At 48.6% G+C, this 17,281-nt stretch overlaps 2 protein-coding genes across 4 annotated transcripts in view; one reads left to right on the top strand and one right to left on the bottom strand.

Moving 5' to 3' along the window:
- The window catches only part of POU2F1 (POU class 2 homeobox 1), a 123,034-nt gene extending 121,988 nt beyond the window's left edge, over positions 1 to 1,046 (top strand). The window contains exon 17 of the transcript XR_008820333.1: positions 109 to 1,046. The gene's annotated coding sequence lies outside the window, so the exon portion shown is untranslated. The remainder of the gene's footprint in view (positions 1 to 108) is intronic.
- A 137-nt stretch (positions 1,047 to 1,183) lies between these two features.
- CD247 (CD247 molecule) overlaps positions 1,184 to 17,281 on the bottom strand; it is a 57,623-nt gene continuing 41,525 nt past the window's right edge. For 2 of the 3 annotated variants that reach the window (XM_056329336.1, XM_056329338.1), the window contains exons 2-8: positions 11,722 to 11,828; positions 8,985 to 9,038; positions 7,487 to 7,570; positions 6,733 to 6,768; positions 5,663 to 5,719; positions 3,746 to 3,787; positions 1,184 to 2,281 (exon numbers count right to left, since the gene is read on the bottom strand). In XM_056329336.1, coding sequence (XP_056185311.1) covers positions 2,216 to 2,281; positions 3,746 to 3,787; positions 5,663 to 5,719; positions 6,733 to 6,768; positions 7,487 to 7,570; positions 8,985 to 9,038; positions 11,722 to 11,828 — 446 coding nt within the window. In that variant the 3' untranslated portion in view covers positions 1,184 to 2,215. The remainder of the gene's footprint in view (positions 2,282 to 3,745; positions 3,788 to 5,662; positions 5,720 to 6,732; positions 6,769 to 7,486; positions 7,571 to 8,984; positions 9,039 to 11,721; positions 11,829 to 17,281) is intronic. The other variant, XM_056329337.1, reaches the window with a different exon arrangement.

Here is a 17,281-nt window from a genome sequence, read left to right on the forward strand (position 1 = left end):
TAGGCCAGAAGATTGTTCTTTATGCTCTTTGTCTTGTCAAAACGGGAGGAGCACCCAGGGTTTTTTTGCGCTCCGCTTGAAGCTTTTGTTCTACTTTTGTATTATCAGCTCTTCCCTTAAAAGAAAAAACAGCTTCAGTTGCTTCCCGAAGGCAAAGAGAAGATTCAGCTCACACCTACGGTGAGTGTCCCCGAAAGAAGTGTTGGATGCTCTTTGAAATGAAGATCCATTTATGTATAAAGAGCGTAAAGGTGATTTCCTGCTCCCCCCGCCCCGAGTTTGTTCCCCATTGTTTAGTTGTTGGTATTTTATGACTGCTGAAACTTGTGACTTTTACATCTTGCAAATCGGGTTATTGTGATTTGACAAAAGGAAGCTATTTTCAGTACTCTTTGCTCTCGCATCAGGAACAAGAGGGCTTTGCAGGAGCCAGCTTCACTGCAGTTTTCAGCGCAGCTGTTTGAGGAGTCACCCAGTTCTCTCACATTTTTCTTGTCATTGCAGAAAACCAGGAACGGATCTAGAAAATTAATTGCAAGAAATATTCATGTGCCACACACGGGATGTTACTTTTTTTTTTTTTTTTTTTTTTTGCCCTAATTTAGTGTCTTGTAAATAAATATTCTTCAAAAGCTGCGGACACCTACTGCAGGTGCAGTGTTGCTATTTAAGAAGTTAGGCACAGCCTTGTAATTCACATAACAGCAAGTTTTTCTGCTGCTAACCCCGTCCCTTCAGAAATGAACACGTAGCCTCACCTGGGCATCGCCCGCAGCAGCAGCTCTTGCTCCCACAGCCTTCCATTAGCTCTGCTCCCTCTGGCGGGACTGGCGGGATGGGATAGACTGGCCAGCTCCCGACCCGAGTGAAAATGCCCTTCGCTTTGCTGGGCTGGTTTTGTCCTTGCCGAGTTGCTTACAGGCTTCACTGCAGAGTCTTGCAAGTCACCGGGCAAAGCTGGGGATGCAGCAGGGAGTGAGTGTCCCTTTAGTACTCAGGCGTACGGCATTTCTCCAACTTCCCATCCCACCTCCCAGGATGTGTTTGGAAGCTCCCCTGTCGGGCTGCTGTGCTCCTCAGCCTGCCCAGGAGCTGGCTGGGCGTGAGTCGGCCCAGCCAGCCTGACTGCACCAGCCGATGCGCTCGGACCGTCCCCACAGCTGTTCACTGCGCACACGCACGCTCAGGCTTTTGACACTGGCTTTATTAATTCATCAGAAACACGTTACATTATTGCACTAGTATCTCTTTGAACGATACCTGCATCATCTTGTAAAGGTAAGCTGATGATAGACTGGTGTGGAAACTGCATTTACATTGGTTCTCCTACAGTGTCTGTTGCCCAGAAGTGGGAAGTTCTGCAGTGAGAGTTGCAGATGTTGCTAATGTGAGGGGGCAGATGTTTTCAGCCTCACGCTTCAGCCAAATGGGATTCTCCAGGGGGAGTTTTCCGGGCTTTCCCAGTATTGGTCTCTTTATGAAAGCCCATTCTCCTGGGTTTCGTTGTAACGGGGGTATCGTCTGCTTTCTGAGAGGTCTCTTACGCAGGTTGCCCGGCTCATGTTTAGCTCCAGGTGCTGGATCAGCGGCGATGCCATCGCTTGATCTTTTCTTGGAGCTTAGTGCTCGTTTTCTTCACATTGCAAAGCTGGCATTCAGCCTCTGGCCTTCGCTACAGGAACATCACACTTCTTACTATCAAAGAAAAAAAGTCATCTTCCACTGGAGCAGTTTTTAGAAGGTAAATTTAAAGCAAAAAGTCTAGCTGGCCTGTGTCAAACATTCTGAAGATAAATACTACAGGAAATAACTGCAGCCCTGTATAGCTTTACAAGTTTTTTAAATGGAATGAAACCATAATTACATGATTGATACCCCTGGAAGGCAAGTAGCAAGAGCTACGGAAACAGCTGTGTCGGTAGGTGTGGTCTGCTTCCACAACAGAAATCTTAGAAAAATCAGCCTAATAACCACTATTATTGGAAAGAACTTTACAGATCTGTGCATTTTAATAGCCAAAGCTTGCAATTGCGTGATTCAGGAGGGAAGGGAGAAGGGACTGACCCAAGTCCACACATGCTCCCTCCATGCACCAACCAAAGCAGGTTGTTGCACCGAGGAAATACACAGTGATTGTTTTGGATGACAAAGGCTTTCCCTCCTCCCTAAAGCAGGTGGGCATCTCCCTCTTGCCCATCCCCCCCGTGACTCCCACTTAGCGGGGGGGCAAAGGCTGCATTTGGAGAGCGTCATAAGTGTCCTTGGTCGCCGCACTGAGTCCCTGAAAAAGAGAAAAAGAGGTACACGTGTGAGTGCTTTAGTTTTCCCTAGCTGACTTGTCAGGAACAGGGTGGCAGGGGCTCGGTAACAAAATTCTAGATTTTTTTTTTTTTATTTTTTTTCCTACAGAGGTTTTTACTTGTGATTCCTTAGTCTTTGTATGGTGTCAATAGCTATCACTTATTCAGGGTGCATCTTGCCTTCAGGTGACTGTTACCAGCGTGACTACAGCAACTCATCCTAACCAGTCGGAGTACGTTTTATTGGCGTATTATTGACTACCAAGAGCTAACTGGTGCTGGAGTCAGCTTCGCTAACTAAACGAATAGACGTCAGATTCTGAGCTTCTTTCTCTAGATTTCTCCTCTTTAATTTGGAAGGGAAGTCAGGTGCAGCTCTGGGTGAGTTGGCAGCAGGGCTTCAGATGGCCGAGAACCCCGGGAAGCATCTCCTCACACCCCTTCCTGCGACGCAGCAGTCCTCCTCCCGCCAGCCTGCTCTGGTGGTGGGAAGTCGGCTGTAAGGGGCGAGTCACCGACCCCTGCTGCCGCCGTGGCACCCACTGCTCCAAGAGCAGGGCGCTGCAAGACGTGGCGGAGCCACAGGTCAGCCCAGGAGGCCACCAGGGCAGAGGTAACGGTAACGGGGGCTTCTGTGAGTGAGGATTTAGTAAGACAGGTGGCACCTGCTTGTAAAACTTGTAGCTAGCCTTCACTCTGCTATGAATGTAGTGGCACGCCGAGTGTGTTGATAAGATACTGCTGCTTATCAGCTACCTGTGAATATCGCGGCAGAGCAGCTTTTGAGGAAAAGTGCCGTTAGCTACAAACATGCCACATTACAGGAAAACTGCCTGGCACGTCCTGCACCAGAAGGACTTTTTTAATACATACTCTTGTCATTTTGAGATGTCAGTGGCAACGCACAGGCTTCTACAGAAAATAAAATGTATCTTGGAACAGCTGTGCATGGTGGCCCAAATAATGAGGACCCCATGCCCTCCGTTAGGTCTGTGCAGCACTGAAGCTGGCCCCGCACACCAGGGGGCCAGAGGTGCTGACCAGTTTGTACACTGGAGTGAGATGGGCTGAACCACCGCTGCCTGGAGTTACGACAGCGTCGGGCAGCCTGAAGGTTTCTGTTAACCAGCTCGGAGACAGAGCTGCATGCGACATCTGCTGCAGTCCAAAGGTGCTGCTGCAAGATGTAGGACTGTGGAGATGGTTCCTACCAGAGCAGCTCCACAGGCGTTCCTGCCGGTTGTATTTAGAACATGCAGCCACTTTACCGAAGCACCAGCAGTGTGGTCTTTGCCCTGAATCTGAGTAACTGCCCTCGGAAAGGTGCTTTTACAGCTCAGCATCATCCTGCGTCACTAACGCTGCGGTCAGGTATGTAAGTAACTACAGGCTCCAGTTAAGCCGTGAAGATAGCTGAGAGGAGCAGCTGCTGGGCATTTGCTTACCTGGTAGACCCCTTCATTCCCTTTGCCTCGCCGCCTCTGCTGCTTTGGGAAAGAAAAACAGCCATAGATTAACGGGGGCTTTCCCAGTTATGCAAGAAGAAAAGAAACCCCTGACTTGCCCCATCCTGTGGCGAGGGTCAGCAGGTGTGCTTGGCCTGGGCACCCTCTGCACTGTGAAATCTGGACCAGCCCAGACGTGCTGCAAGGGCTGTGAAAGAGAAAACAGCAAGGACTGGAAACAAAAGGAAGTTACTTTGGTTTGCCGACATATTTTCCTGTCATACTGTTACAATCCTGCTACTTCTCTGATTTACTGTATGTCTAGAGATTTGGCAGTGTTCCTATAGACACCGGTTGTTTTATGAGCTGAAGGCACACCTGGAAGAAATGGGGCTGCATTTTTTTGAGTTGCTGCATGTCACCTGGTGCCTGAGGGACTCTGCGCTCTGTTGGACAAACGTGGGTAAGCAAGTAAATTCTCCAGCACACGTTTTGTAAGCTTTCTAGATGTTTGAAGGAACTGCAGATAAGGCTGTCTGAGGACAAAGTCACCCAGGATTCAGTGAAACAGGTACTGGGACTGTCACGGTACAAGCAGAGCACACGAACAAGGTCACTCAGACCAGCCGCGTACAAAGAAAAAGGTTCTTGAACCCCCTCGCTGCTGCATTTGCAGGAGCTGCCAGGCAAAGCAGCTGAGCTGTGCACGAGCATCCGACATCCAGGTGAGAAGCAGGGAGAGCAGAGCTCGCAGCCCCCTGGCTGGAGGCTGGCACGTCAGAAGCGCCCCACTGCAGCAGAGCACTGCCTGCATCACCAACATCTGTCAGGGAGCAGCGCCTGCCACAACTACAACTGCAGCAGCCGGTTAAATGATCACGCGCCTAGAATGGCACAAGGGTTTTGGCGTTCCATCCCCCCAGTAACAGAAACATTCACAAAAACACCGAGCAGCTTCATAAACCCATAGCTCGTAACCTGGGCTTGGCTATGGCAGAGGCTCATTAGAATCAAAAAGGGGAGAGGATTAAATGTCCGTGTTGCTTCAACATTTCTCAACACTCAACTTTGTTTTGAAATGCCCCCATTTTCATGTTGCGGAGGGAAATAAAAAGTTTTGTGTAAGACACTGACATAAAATAGAACCTGTGTAGGTCACAGCAATTTTTCCTTTTGCCATAAGCAGCGTACCCAGAGGGTTTTTTTTCCCACCAGCTTCCCTCCCCCCGCAGTTTGTGCACAGAGCTAAACCCGTCCCTTTGCTGCCAGCCTGCGACGTAACTGCTGCGCTCCTTCCCGAGCATTTGAGAGCGGCGGTGGAGGAAGGAGAATGTTTCCCCCATCACTTCCCTCAAAACGGGCACAGACGCTCCCCGTGCCTATAGAGCAGGGCAGCCTGGACAGCCCGTGGAGGGGAACTGGGAACCTCCCGCTCTGAACTACTCTGCAGGAACATGCTCAGCTAGTGCCAGTTGCCGGGCCACAGGCACTGCAGTGCTTGAAACCAGATGTTTCCTTCATCTGTTCCTCACCCACCTCATACCCTCTGTCCCCTCCGCTGGGGCAGCCGTCAGAATTTTGCTGTCCCAAAGCTGAAATGTTTTCCCTTGACATTGTCAGCCTGCCCAGGGACGCTGCTGCTGTACAGGCGCTTTCTCATAGCGATGGGACAAGGCGGACTGTCCGATCTCCACCTTGTACAGCCACTGCAACGCTACAGCTACACGTCTGACTTACTGCTGCACCAAACACACCGCGTACTGCAGGAAATGGGTACCTGCTGTCAGCTGTGCTTGCAGGTGCTGTGCAACACGGGGACTCCCTTGTGCAAGGCAGCTGGGGCTACCGCTCTGTAAGGGAGCGGCAATGAAGGTTTTTTCATCCCGGGCTTTCACCAGGAAGGAAAGTAGGACTCACCTCTCCCTTCATTCCGATTTCACTGTATGCCTCGCCCATCTTGTCCTTCTGGAGTGACTGCAAGCAGAGAAGGGGTAAGAGTCAGCATGTTAGAAGAATGACTACACTCCAAGCCTGTGCTTCTGGGACTGCCTTGCCTTCAAAACTCCGATATATTCCAGAGAAGGCGGCACAGTGGTGGGACTTGACTGATGTGCATTTAAGTAGATGCTATACATGATCAAACCTGCTTAGCATATCAATACCACCGCAACCCCAAACACTTAAATGATTGTAACTCTACCCTCAGCCAAGTCACTTATCTAGACTGGCGCCAGATACTACAGTCAAAGCTCTCCGAAGAAAAGCTTTAAGCAGCATTTGTTCAGGAGACAAACCCAAACAAGAAGCTCAGGCCCAGAGAAAAGGGAAGTCTAACACTGCAGGGTGAAGGTTAAGAAAGAGGAGCTCTTCCTTCCTCCATCCAGGGAAGCGGTTCCCAAATGCTTATCACCAGCTGTGATCAGAGCGTCTGCTTCAATAACGATGAAGACCAGCCTTGGAAACCAGCTCATTTCTCAGCAAGCACTGAACACCCAGAAAGACCTGAGTTAAGACACGAGCATCAGCATTCATATATCTATCCTTTGGAGCACGGACCACCACATTTGGCCAGAGTTCAATCAATTACATCAAGATGTTCCCAAGCAGCCGCGCTTAGATGCAGTGGCATTTGGCCTTTGTCAGACAGGCTTGAGAACAAGCACATAAAATACTGCAGCACCAGTCACATGGGACGAAGGCTGGTTAGTCACTAATGGCTAATATAAAAGGGATCAGCAGGTGTCTTGATCCAAATCCTTTTCCCCATCTGCCCAGGCATTCAATGTTTTTCTCCTATCACAGAGAAATGAGTAGAAATTTTCTAGCAAAAAAGGAGGGGTAGAAGGGAAGAGAAGTCTTTGAAAGCAGCTGTTAAGGTTGAACCAAGGCTGAAATTGGGCAGGGGGGAAAAAACATCCCTAATGAAATAGAAGCTGCTATTTCCAGCCACCCCTCCCTCTCCTCTCTCTCCACCTCTCACTACTCACGGTGTAGACGGTGTCCTGAGGGTTCTTTCTTCTCTGCTGTAAAACAAAAGAAGTAAGTTGCCCACGTGTTGCACTACCAGCATCCCCCCCCCACCTTGTATGTGCCTGTGCATTTGCTTTAAGGCCCCGCTGCGGCTCGAGGGACGGGCCGTGCCCGTTGCAGCCCACCTTGCCTCCACCCATAAGGCTTTGTTAAGACAACCTGTTCTCTGGAAGTTTGATTTAATTTTAATAATTGATAACACTTAGTTCTTCTCTGCTCAGTCCCTACAGCTGTTGCCTGCAGGCAAGCCCTACACACTGATGCAGGTTTCCCCTCCCTTTTCCTTTGAAACTGTTGGTCTCTGCAGCAGAAACAGTTGTTTTGGCTGCTGCTTTACTTTGTCGGCGCTTGTTTGGCAGCATCACGTGCAGCGAGCTCTTGTGAAACACCCACTCCTGCCTTGCCTGCTCCGCATCCGCCCCAAGGCTGGGTGTCACTTCCTATTCTGGGTGGCTGCAAGTTCTCAGCACGGTGGCTGCGGGGTGGGGGTGCAGGGGGCGAAGATCAAAGGAGAGGGGGGAAGGTTTCCTCTTGTCCCTGCCACGCTGCCAGACGCCTGAGTTACTACACAGATTTTGCCGTTCCCTCTCCAGGAAGGCACTGGTGCTTAGCAAACACGTGACGACTGCCTGCACGTTTAAACAGCGGTTACACATGAGAAGGAAGGAACCAGATCAGAAGTAAAAAGGTGCGTATGTGGGAGGTAGTTACCTGGTGTCTCCCGCCCAGCTCGGGGTCTGCACCTCGCTTTGCCCCCAGAACATCGTATTCATCTCTCTGTCCACGAGACAGTTTCTGAAACAAGTAAGAAGCAATGATGGACATTATGATCATGAGAAAACGTGTCTTGACTTAACGCAGGAAAAGAAAGGGAACCCACCTTGGTGTCCATGAGTACTGTAACCGAGCTAGAAATTATTTCTACCCTTAATGCAACTGTCAACAAAAATGTCTCCGACTAAGCCATGGAAATGACAAACGGTGGGCTGCGCAGCACAGAACCACAAGGCATTGCATCCAGAACCTTTCTTAAGTAGGAATAAGTTGAAAATGAGAGTGCGAGGGGGAAGGTCTCTGACTTTCATGCTTTCTGTCATACTGGTGGGTGAAGATCCATAAGCTTGATTTTTTCATGCAGAACAACTCATCTAAATTTGCGTCGAGAAGCTACAGAAATTTTATGCCCAACACATTTCTTAGGTGGGAAAGGTTACCTTGGAAGAAGGCAAAGGAAAGATTTCAGGTCAGAATAACAGCTGACAGAGTGCTACCGAAAAGGTGACAGGCAACACTTTGAAAAAAATGCATTAGCGTTCATCTATTACACAGTTAAACTCATCACAGGATGTGGCTATGGTCAAAAGCATGAGAGAAAAAAACCCTAAAATACAACTAGACATAGCAAAAATAGCTAGAGTTTAATGGTGCCATGAGTGAGCAATTTAGCTTGGAAGGACAGACAGGATCTTCCATCTGTCCTTTCAGTGCCTGAAGAGCCATCCGCTGCTTGCAGTGACCAGGGCACAGCAGATGGGGTACACCTCTGGTATGATCTAGTACAACAGGTCTGGCTGCAGAGCAACAGGAAAGTCCAGGGCCAGAGACAGCCAAGCTGGGATGACTCAGGCTCCACAAGTTTGATGACACAAGGAGCTACAGCCACCCAAAGCCAGCAATGCAGCGTTCCTGGGCATCTGTCCTTTCTCCAGACCGCATTAAATAACAATCAGCAGCATGGCTTGTGGCATGCCTGTGAGTCACCGGAGGGGTGCAGAGTGGCCCCAGCAGGCGCTGCAAGCTGACTGCAGAGGGCCGGGTGAGCAACTGGGGCGTGCACACCATGTATAACAGTCCGGTGTCTGCACACACACAGCTCTGGCAGGTGGTTTACATGGTGCAGCACACCGAGCACTGCCTCTGAAACAGTCAGGGTTCCTGATATACCTTCAGCTCATTGGATCAAATCAGGAGCCTACAGCCTATCTCTCCGTCTAGCATCCAGCCAGATAAGTGACAACAGAAGCTGCCCTTGTCAGGTGTTGATCTTTTCTCCTTACAACTGCTGTGCTGCACACTTGGGTACAGTGCTTTCATTAGCTGGGTCATCCAAAGATTTTCAGATCCACAGGCAATTCACTACCTGTAAGTGCCCGAAAAGGTCTGTCTGGGTAGCAGATTTGAAAACGAACAAAACCCAGTAGTTACTTACATTGTACAGATCATCCTGACCTGGTCGCAGCTGTGGTTGAGAGGCCTGGCTAAGCTGGAAGAGAGAGCATACCGTGAGCAGAGAGACAGTGGCTCCGTTCAGTACGTTCATTCCCCCTCCCCTACAAGTTAGTCATCAGAAACAGGGTAGCCCATAAAGCAGCCCCCTGTGGCACCAGTGGGGCTACAGGCAATTCAAGCCACTGCTGCGCTGGCACTTTATCAGCCAGGGCATTTTACTTGCATGTAACACCAGGTCTCAGCTACTCAAAGTATCTGGCGCCACCCCCATACACTGATTTTGCATTCCTGTTGGGTGCATATCATAATCCTGTGCTATCGAAAGGAGCTCCAGCAGGCTCTAAAATCATACCTGCAGCCTGTGTTAAAAAACCCTGGGTATCTGGGGCTGCTAACAACCAAAAGCACCCCCCAAGATCCCAGTCCTCCAGCAAGAGTGCTGCCTGCAAAGTTCCTGGGTGTCCTCGGCTTCAGAGGGCACAGGGGATCCCCGTGCCCCTCGGGAGCAGCACCTGGCTTGCGAGGCTGCGGTGCCACCATGGTAAATTGGTGTAAGTGGCAACTAAGAAGGAGGTAAAGGATTTCCCTTCTGTAGCTGCTCTTTGGCACAGCTGCTCACAATATTTATGAGCGGTCAACTGCTAAGCCAAACTTTCAGGTAAAAAAGGGCAGTTTTAGGTCAGTGAGAACAAATGCTTTGTGTTCCAGTCTTTAAAAAACAAAGGCATCAAACTACAGTCTGCATTGCTTTAGCCTTCTTGAGTTATTATCATATGTTAAATTCTTTATTAAAAGTTACTTTCTAGCTAGGTTTCTATTTAGGCATAGGATAAACTTGCCTTTCTTTTTTAAAATCATATTTAAGTTACCTCCCTGAACCTTTGGTGGGACCAGTAATTTACCAAGCATCTAATCCATGTTTCTTGCAACGGAGCCTAAATGTTCATGTGCATTGGCCATGTGCTCCATCAACAAAAAACTCCCAACAGAGCCCCAGAGACGAGGCTATGCTCTTGGCAAAAGTCTCCACAAACAATTCCTTCGGCCAGGAGATGAGGTGAGAGATACCACAGCTCTGAAGATTTGTTGAAAAGTCCTAGGTCTGGGACAAGACCAAGACCCCCTTGGAAGATGCCCCGCTAGCTTCTTGGTGCTTTACGGTGGCATTTCAGCTGCAACGCCTCTGCTGCTTTCAGCTGCGAGGCTCCAGTGTAACCACAGGCACGGCTTTCCCCTTCCTTCTACTGCCTTTCCTCGTGCAGCAGCTTACTCGCTGCAGCTGAACACGATGCACGTTACCAGCAAACAGCTAGGCACACCAGGAGGACAGCGAGCCCTCCCAGACCTAGAGGGGAGGGATGCTGCCTCTGACCAGGAGCCATTTCCAGCTCCAGCTCTGCCCCCACAGGGAGCACCAGCGGAGAGACCCCACTAGCTGCTGCCCCCATGGCAGCAAACTCCAGACACGCTCTGGCTGGGGGAGGAAGAGTGGCTGGCAAGCGCACGGCAGCTCCCTGTGCCGGCTTCACACTCCTCCTTGGATGCTTTGCTGAGCCCCCCTTACCCACCGCGCTCCTGGCCACAGCAGCAGCAGGCAGGGCGCAGAGCTCCTGCCCGCAGGGACAACGCAAGCTCTGCACGCCCCAGCAGCCTCCAGAACACTTCAAGTCCCACAGCAGCACTTTCATCTGCAAGTCAGAATTTACACTGGCAAGAAAAAAGGCTTCTCCCTTACTGTTACCAAATTCTGCTCCTTTCCTCCAAACATCCCTCCCTCCCTCTGGGTTCAGCACTGGCTTTGCAGTCCTGAGAGAAGATCCCACTGCTGAGCCAGTGGGGCACCGGTAGCAGTGCTACATCACCCCATCAGGGCTCCTGCCGGTGATCTCAGCTGTGACCCGGCAAGAAGCAAGGTGAGATCCCAAGTGCAGCAAGCCTTTGCTTCTGGAGGAAGCTGAGCCACATGTACAGGGAGCGGTCAAGACACCTTTTCACCTCCTAAGGCTTGGTGGAAAGCACCATTGCACTGGAGTGCCCTGTGCTGGAGAGAGGCAGGTAACTCCTCTCCTACAATTAGCAGAGCCCGCAGAGCACGTATGTGTCTGGAAAGGGACATACCTCCGTTGCGTTACGTTGTCTTCTTCCACAGAAGTGCACTAAAGCCACTAAGTGTCTCCCTAGATGCTGAACAGCTGCTGGATGGTAACAACAGCCCATCAAGCTGTGTCCGTCCTGTCTCCCTGACTCCTCTCCTGTGGCTGTTGGGGTTGTATCGTTTGCATCACCACACTCATACTATCGAAGAAGTTTGATTTATTGAGGTATTTTAATACATCTTTTACAAGCTTAGCATTTATCCTGAATTTTCTGTATATCCCCTCCTCTCTTTCCAATGACAAAGCAGCAGAATAAACCACATCACTATTGATCAGGCATTTCCCAGGTGCAATATCCAGAATCTCTTCATCCATAACTGCAGCATCAAAACACCCTCGTAATACTCTCTTCCTCAACTTTCATGAGCCTCAGAAAGAACTCCCCCAGATTGCTCAGGTTAGCACCAGAAAAGGAGGGAAGTAAAATACCAAAAAAGAGCAAACAAAAAAATAAAAGGTCTTCTTCTAAGAAACATGCTTCCCCTCCACCCCCACTTTCCAGCTCAGACCAACTTGTTTACACCACCAAAGCCAAATGCATCAGTGTTTGGATAGACTGACCTTTGTTTTCACAAAAAGGGCTGTCATGATGACTGCGTAAATGAAGAGGAATCCGTCCAGTAAGTAGCAGAGTCTTGGGTCTGTCAGTCCAAGAACTGGTACAGCATCTGTACAGAAACATCAGACACATCAACGAACAAGGGCATTTGTATCACTGGGTGCTTGACGACATAAATGTGGCAGTGCTGCATAGTGCTTCATGAAAAAACAGCCAGTATGAGGGCAAGCCTGTCCATTTGCAATGGAGATGTAAATCTGAATAAGCATCATAGGATTAATTAGGTCAGAAGGCATCACTGCAGGTCCAACCCTCTCTCTAAACAGGGTCAGTTAGAGCAGCCTGTCCAGGACCTCAGCCAGCTGGGTTAGGGCATCTCCAAGGATGGAATCATTTGTAACCTCCCTCAACCAATACAGGACATTTTTCCCAGAGTATCCCAACCCTCAGAGTCTGGGCTCTGCTCCCTGCGGCTCGCAGGGATGGGTCAGGGAGCAAGCGCAGGATCTGCATGGAGTTAGTCAAGGATTGCTAACACCACAGTTACTCCAAGAAAGCCTCACACAGATTTATCTTCTGGGAAAACCCAGCAGCATCTCCTGTAGGGATTCATTACTGGGCCTGGTTAGGGGTTCCTTCATCTACTGAAACTTGTGTATGTATAGCAAAATATGTCCATTTGGACAAAATTTTAGAGAAGGGCTTCTCAGGACAAAATTTTGTGTTAAATGTAAAGAAAGATTGACACCGCCATAGTCATCCAGAGATCCAGGCTGAAATTGCTATTCTATTTTATTCAGAAGAGGAATCTGAAGGTGTATCTCCTGTATCCCAGCTTATATATTGTAGCCATAAAGCTGCAGTGTCTTCTGTGTGAGAGTTCTCTTGGGCTTCCAGTTTGGGGATGTTGGAGACCATTAATCGTGAGAAGAGAGCTATGGGCAGGAGAGACAGACTTTCAACCCCAGAGATCAGGACACATCCGTAAGATACCCCTGAGACACCCTGATATGCTTTCAGTTTGAGAGGAGGATTTTAAACCTGAATTCCCTGCACGGGAACCTCAACTGGCTGCCTCTTGTTGGATGGATCACACCCGAAAGAGTTTTATTTTGTATTTGTTTTTAAAAGAAGTGTTAAAATTTTTCTGAGGGAGAAAAATCTACTACTACCCTAATTGAGAGCTCAATAAAATTGTTACTCAGAAGATGTTGATGTTAATTTCCTAATCAACATTTCGTATGTTTATACTCTGACCGCATCAAGCAAGGCACAGAATATTATTGGTCTTCAGCAGCTAAAACTGATGAAACTGCCCCTGTATCAGTTCATAAACACTTTGTAAGTTCACAAATGTAACTAAAAAAACCAAAAAACCCCATTTAAAAAAAAAACCAAACAAACCAACGACAAACCAAGCATCAACCAGTGAAAGCAATTCAGGTCAAGAAGTCTAAGTCACTACAGATCCAATATACAGCTCCAGGTCCATCCCTAAGGGAAAAACTATTGCACATTTACTTAAAAAAAAAATCACTTCAAAATTAATCTGAGATGTGTGTTGTACAAAGAATTAGAGTTCAAAAGAGAAAGACAAGAATAACCAAGAGCCTGTGAAGCCCTTCAATGAAGATAAATTGAGAAGAATTGGTACGATTAATCTCTTTCCTAAGGCAAAGTACGGCAATTCTTATTAACTACATGTGATGGAGGGTAGTTGAACCACTCAGCGCAGCGCTTCAAGGTGCAGTTACTCCGGCACTGAGTGTGAGACGCTTCTGCATGCTAGGGTTTCTCCCTGGCCCATCAGGAGGAATTTCTGATTTCATTACAAGAAACTTGCAGATAACATTCAACGAGTACACACTCACTGCTGTATGGAAGTCTCCTTTGCAGAAATAAAGTTAATGATGATGGCCCGTCGCACTGCTCAAGTGTGCAATTTGTATAAAGTGTGACTGAAAAGCCGTGCCTGGATACATGGTAATGCAATTGTAAATTCTCTGAGAGCCTAACACAACCAGAAAAAAACCCAACCATTTCCAAACAGCACATTTGTTTGCTAGCTAGAACTAGGAGGTCACATTCTTTTGTTTAAAAATCATGCATTTAGAAACAAATCCATAGAAATAAATTAAGATTAAGTTTCTAGATGGTTTTCCTTCTTCCCCTCCTCTTTCTATTATTTTAAAAAGAAGGTTCAAGGCATTTTATAAACAATAACCTTCACCACATTTTTTTCCAGAATTATAAAACTTAATGTACATGGGGTAAATGCACAGAGGGAGATTAAGTTATTTGCCCACCGTTGTATATTAAACCAACAAACAAACCAAGATTAGTTTCCTAGAGGTTTGCTTCCAGTTAGTCACAGGACAACATTTCATGCCAGAGTTGGCTCAACACAAAACCAGTTTGACTCTGATTGGACTGGTAGCTAAAACGCAGCATGGGGGAATCCAGCTGTACAGCATCCGGAGGTGATTTGTTTAGAGCAGTAATTCAGGTGCCTTAGCCCAGCGCAGCAGTCTGCCCCAGCGTACCCCAACCTCAAGCGGGATGTGTCCAGTGGCAGCTCAGGGTTTTCCAGCCCTGTGCCCAGATCAGAAATACCGTGTGAGAAAGTTGAGCAGCCAAGCACAGAGCCAGGAAGCCAGGGGCTATATGAGATACTGCTGAAGGTGGCTTTGGGGATCCTGGCCCTGACTCCCCTCTTCCCATCCCAAGGCAGGGCGTGCTCACACCATCATCTCAAGTCCAGTATTTCTCCAGCACTAATAAACTCCCCAGACCAGGAGGAGCTCAAGCAGGAGATGCAGAGGACTATGGAGACATCAAGAGTGTAGGGGACTTAGTTGTACCTCCATATCAGCTGTGGTCAACCTTGGCTGACTCTGTGGAGCCGCCCAAGTGCCTACGCAGTGCTGATCTGGGGCAGCCTGGCCTCTGGCACCCCAGGTGATGGATTAAAGCTGTTTGACGAGGTAAATCCTGTAAAACATAGTCTGGCTGTGATGGTTCCTGGAAAAATATGTGTTGAGACAGCAGTAAAGTCCAACGTTTAGAAAAAACCCAAGAAAAATAATTAGTTCATGTCTTTTCCTTCCTTAATATGCTCGATTTCTGTATTCTTTAAAAAAAAAGAAAAAGGTACAAATCACCTTCTAAATAATGGCCTTTACAGTAGCTTCCCAGATCAGAAAGCGAGAGAGAGAAAAAGACAAAAGTACAAAGCCTATTGAAACAAAGGTCAAAGAGACACGAAGTGTAACGAACGAGTAGCTGCTCAAACAGCCTCCGTCCACGTGAACAGGATCAGCTTTGGCTTTTAAATCACCACAGGAGGGGTTTCTGCCTCCTCAATATTTGCACAACACGCACAAACAGAAGACCAGTCCCTTAGGCACCACCAAAACGTACTCTCTGCCCTTCATGAACCTCGAGCTGCGGTTTGGGGGGCTGAGGTCAAGGTCACGCTGCTGCAGTGGATGGGCTGATGATGGGAGCTGGGCAGAGCCAAGCCTGCCAGGCTTGAGGGAGCCGTCACACTCAGCAAAGCACAAACAATAAACATTTCACTGATAATCCCCACTCCGTTAACCTTACAGTTTACCCAGTAGCTACTGCGAGTTGCACAGCATCTTTTCAATATTCATATACCGGTCTTTTACCCCTCCAAATTTCAGCAGTCCAGTAATATACAGCAGGGTTGTAAAGCGAGATGTCGCACAGCTCATGTCGTGTCACGGGCCGGCGGGGAATACAGTTACGTTGCATTGTAAATGATAGCAAGTTTACTGCTTAAATGCGGCTCAGGCAAACAGCATCTTTCTCTCCAGGCATCAAAAAGGAGTTGAATCACAAGACGACATATAGGTACACAAATACACAAGGGCTTAAGGATGAGGTCAAAGTGGTGCTCTTGCCCAGGGGAAAGCAAGCTCTGAAGGAATGACAATTAGAAAGTTTGCACTTACTCTTGTTCACCGTGTGCTCCTATGCAAGTAGCTGCACAGGTTAGTTCTCCCGTTGCACAGGGGGGATGAAATTTACTCATAGACCGCCAGGACGTTAAGGAAAACCAGAAAAAAACTATGCAACTTACAGTATGAGGTAATTACTCTTTTTTTTTAAGGAGTTTTTACAGGAGAAGCTTTGGAAAACTTTGTACAAGGGGATGATATGGGCTGTGTAAGGGCTGGCAGAGCCATAGAAGCAGATGAAGCAGCAGGAAAGAAGACAGTCAGTAAGGGGAGTACTGCTGCGTTTCATGACGAGGTTGCCAGCCCTTCTCAGTGTTACACCCTAGGTGCCTGCCACCACATTTGGGACTCTTTCCCAACTACGCTTCTGCAGCTGAGAAGTTTCTGCCCAACACCTCCTCTTTCCAAAGCCTGGGCTTCTGTTCCCCTCTTCCCCTCTCCTCCCACGCAGCTCTGCAGCCCTGCCCTACGCCCGGGCACTCTCCTGCTGCTGCAGGTCTGTGCACGCACGTGCCCCGACCCCGGGCTGGCACACCTCCCTCACCCTGCCCCCCGTTCACATCCCTGCAACAACCTCCTGCCACCTTTTACGTTTTAAAATATGGTGGTGGTGGGATAATAAAGCCATTCACACCAGCTGCTACTGACAGGCGAGTGAGAGCAAACCCTCTAGCAAGAGACTGACAGCAACCCCGGTAGCCGAAGGAGAGGAAGCCCAGGGGTCAGCGAGGAAGGCCGTGCTGCGGGCACCCCCCTTGCGAGCACTGCGTGGCAGCCCCCCCTGTGCGCTGTGGTTTCGGAGAACAGTTTCCACACCTCGGCTCAGGCCCAGCACCAGCTTTCCTGTATGTGGCTGCGGGTGTATCTCCAGCCACCTGCCCACCTGCTGCCTGCATGCACTGTCTGCTTCAGGCTCGGAGGCAGCCGGGGAGCCCCAAAACCCATGTCCAGACACATTCGCCCCGCTCCAAAACATGGCACGATCTGCAGATGTTGCACCTCGAGGCTGCCCGGGACCCGGTGGCCCAACACCACCGGTCCCAACTGGGATCTGCTGAAGCGAATCACTGAAACACAGCCTGGACTCTTAAAACACACCAGTGCATATTTTTTAAATAGGATTTTTCCCTTCCAGCATTTTTAGTGTGCATCTGGATTGAGTTAGGCCATGGTTCTTGGTAATAGTTTAGGAAATACAAGACCATAAAAGCTGAACTACTTGTAAATTCAGATCAAATCTGTCCCCTATAAAATTTTCTCTCTCTCATGGCCCTCATCAAGTGATTCATTTAAGAGTTTTATTTTTAGGGGTTACCGAAATTCACTAACACAGTTATAAATGAAGAGTTTTATCTTCCCTAAAACTGAATTTCTCAGTGAAGCCCATGAAAACCAAACCCAGCACGACAGATTTATTGATGCAACTGCAGTTACATACAAAGGTGTTTAAAGGCAGAAACTGCCACAGCTACATGCCGGCGCGAAGCAGGCAGCATTTCTGAGATGCCACTGTCCTCTACCGAGCAGTGATGCGAAGGACTGACAGTTGTTGCATGCAATTCCTGTCTCTTCTACCCCT

Source organism: Falco biarmicus, chromosome 2 (assembly GCF_023638135.1).
Source record: "Falco biarmicus isolate bFalBia1 chromosome 2, bFalBia1.pri, whole genome shotgun sequence".
NCBI lineage: Eukaryota > Metazoa > Chordata > Aves > Falconiformes > Falconidae > Falco > Falco biarmicus.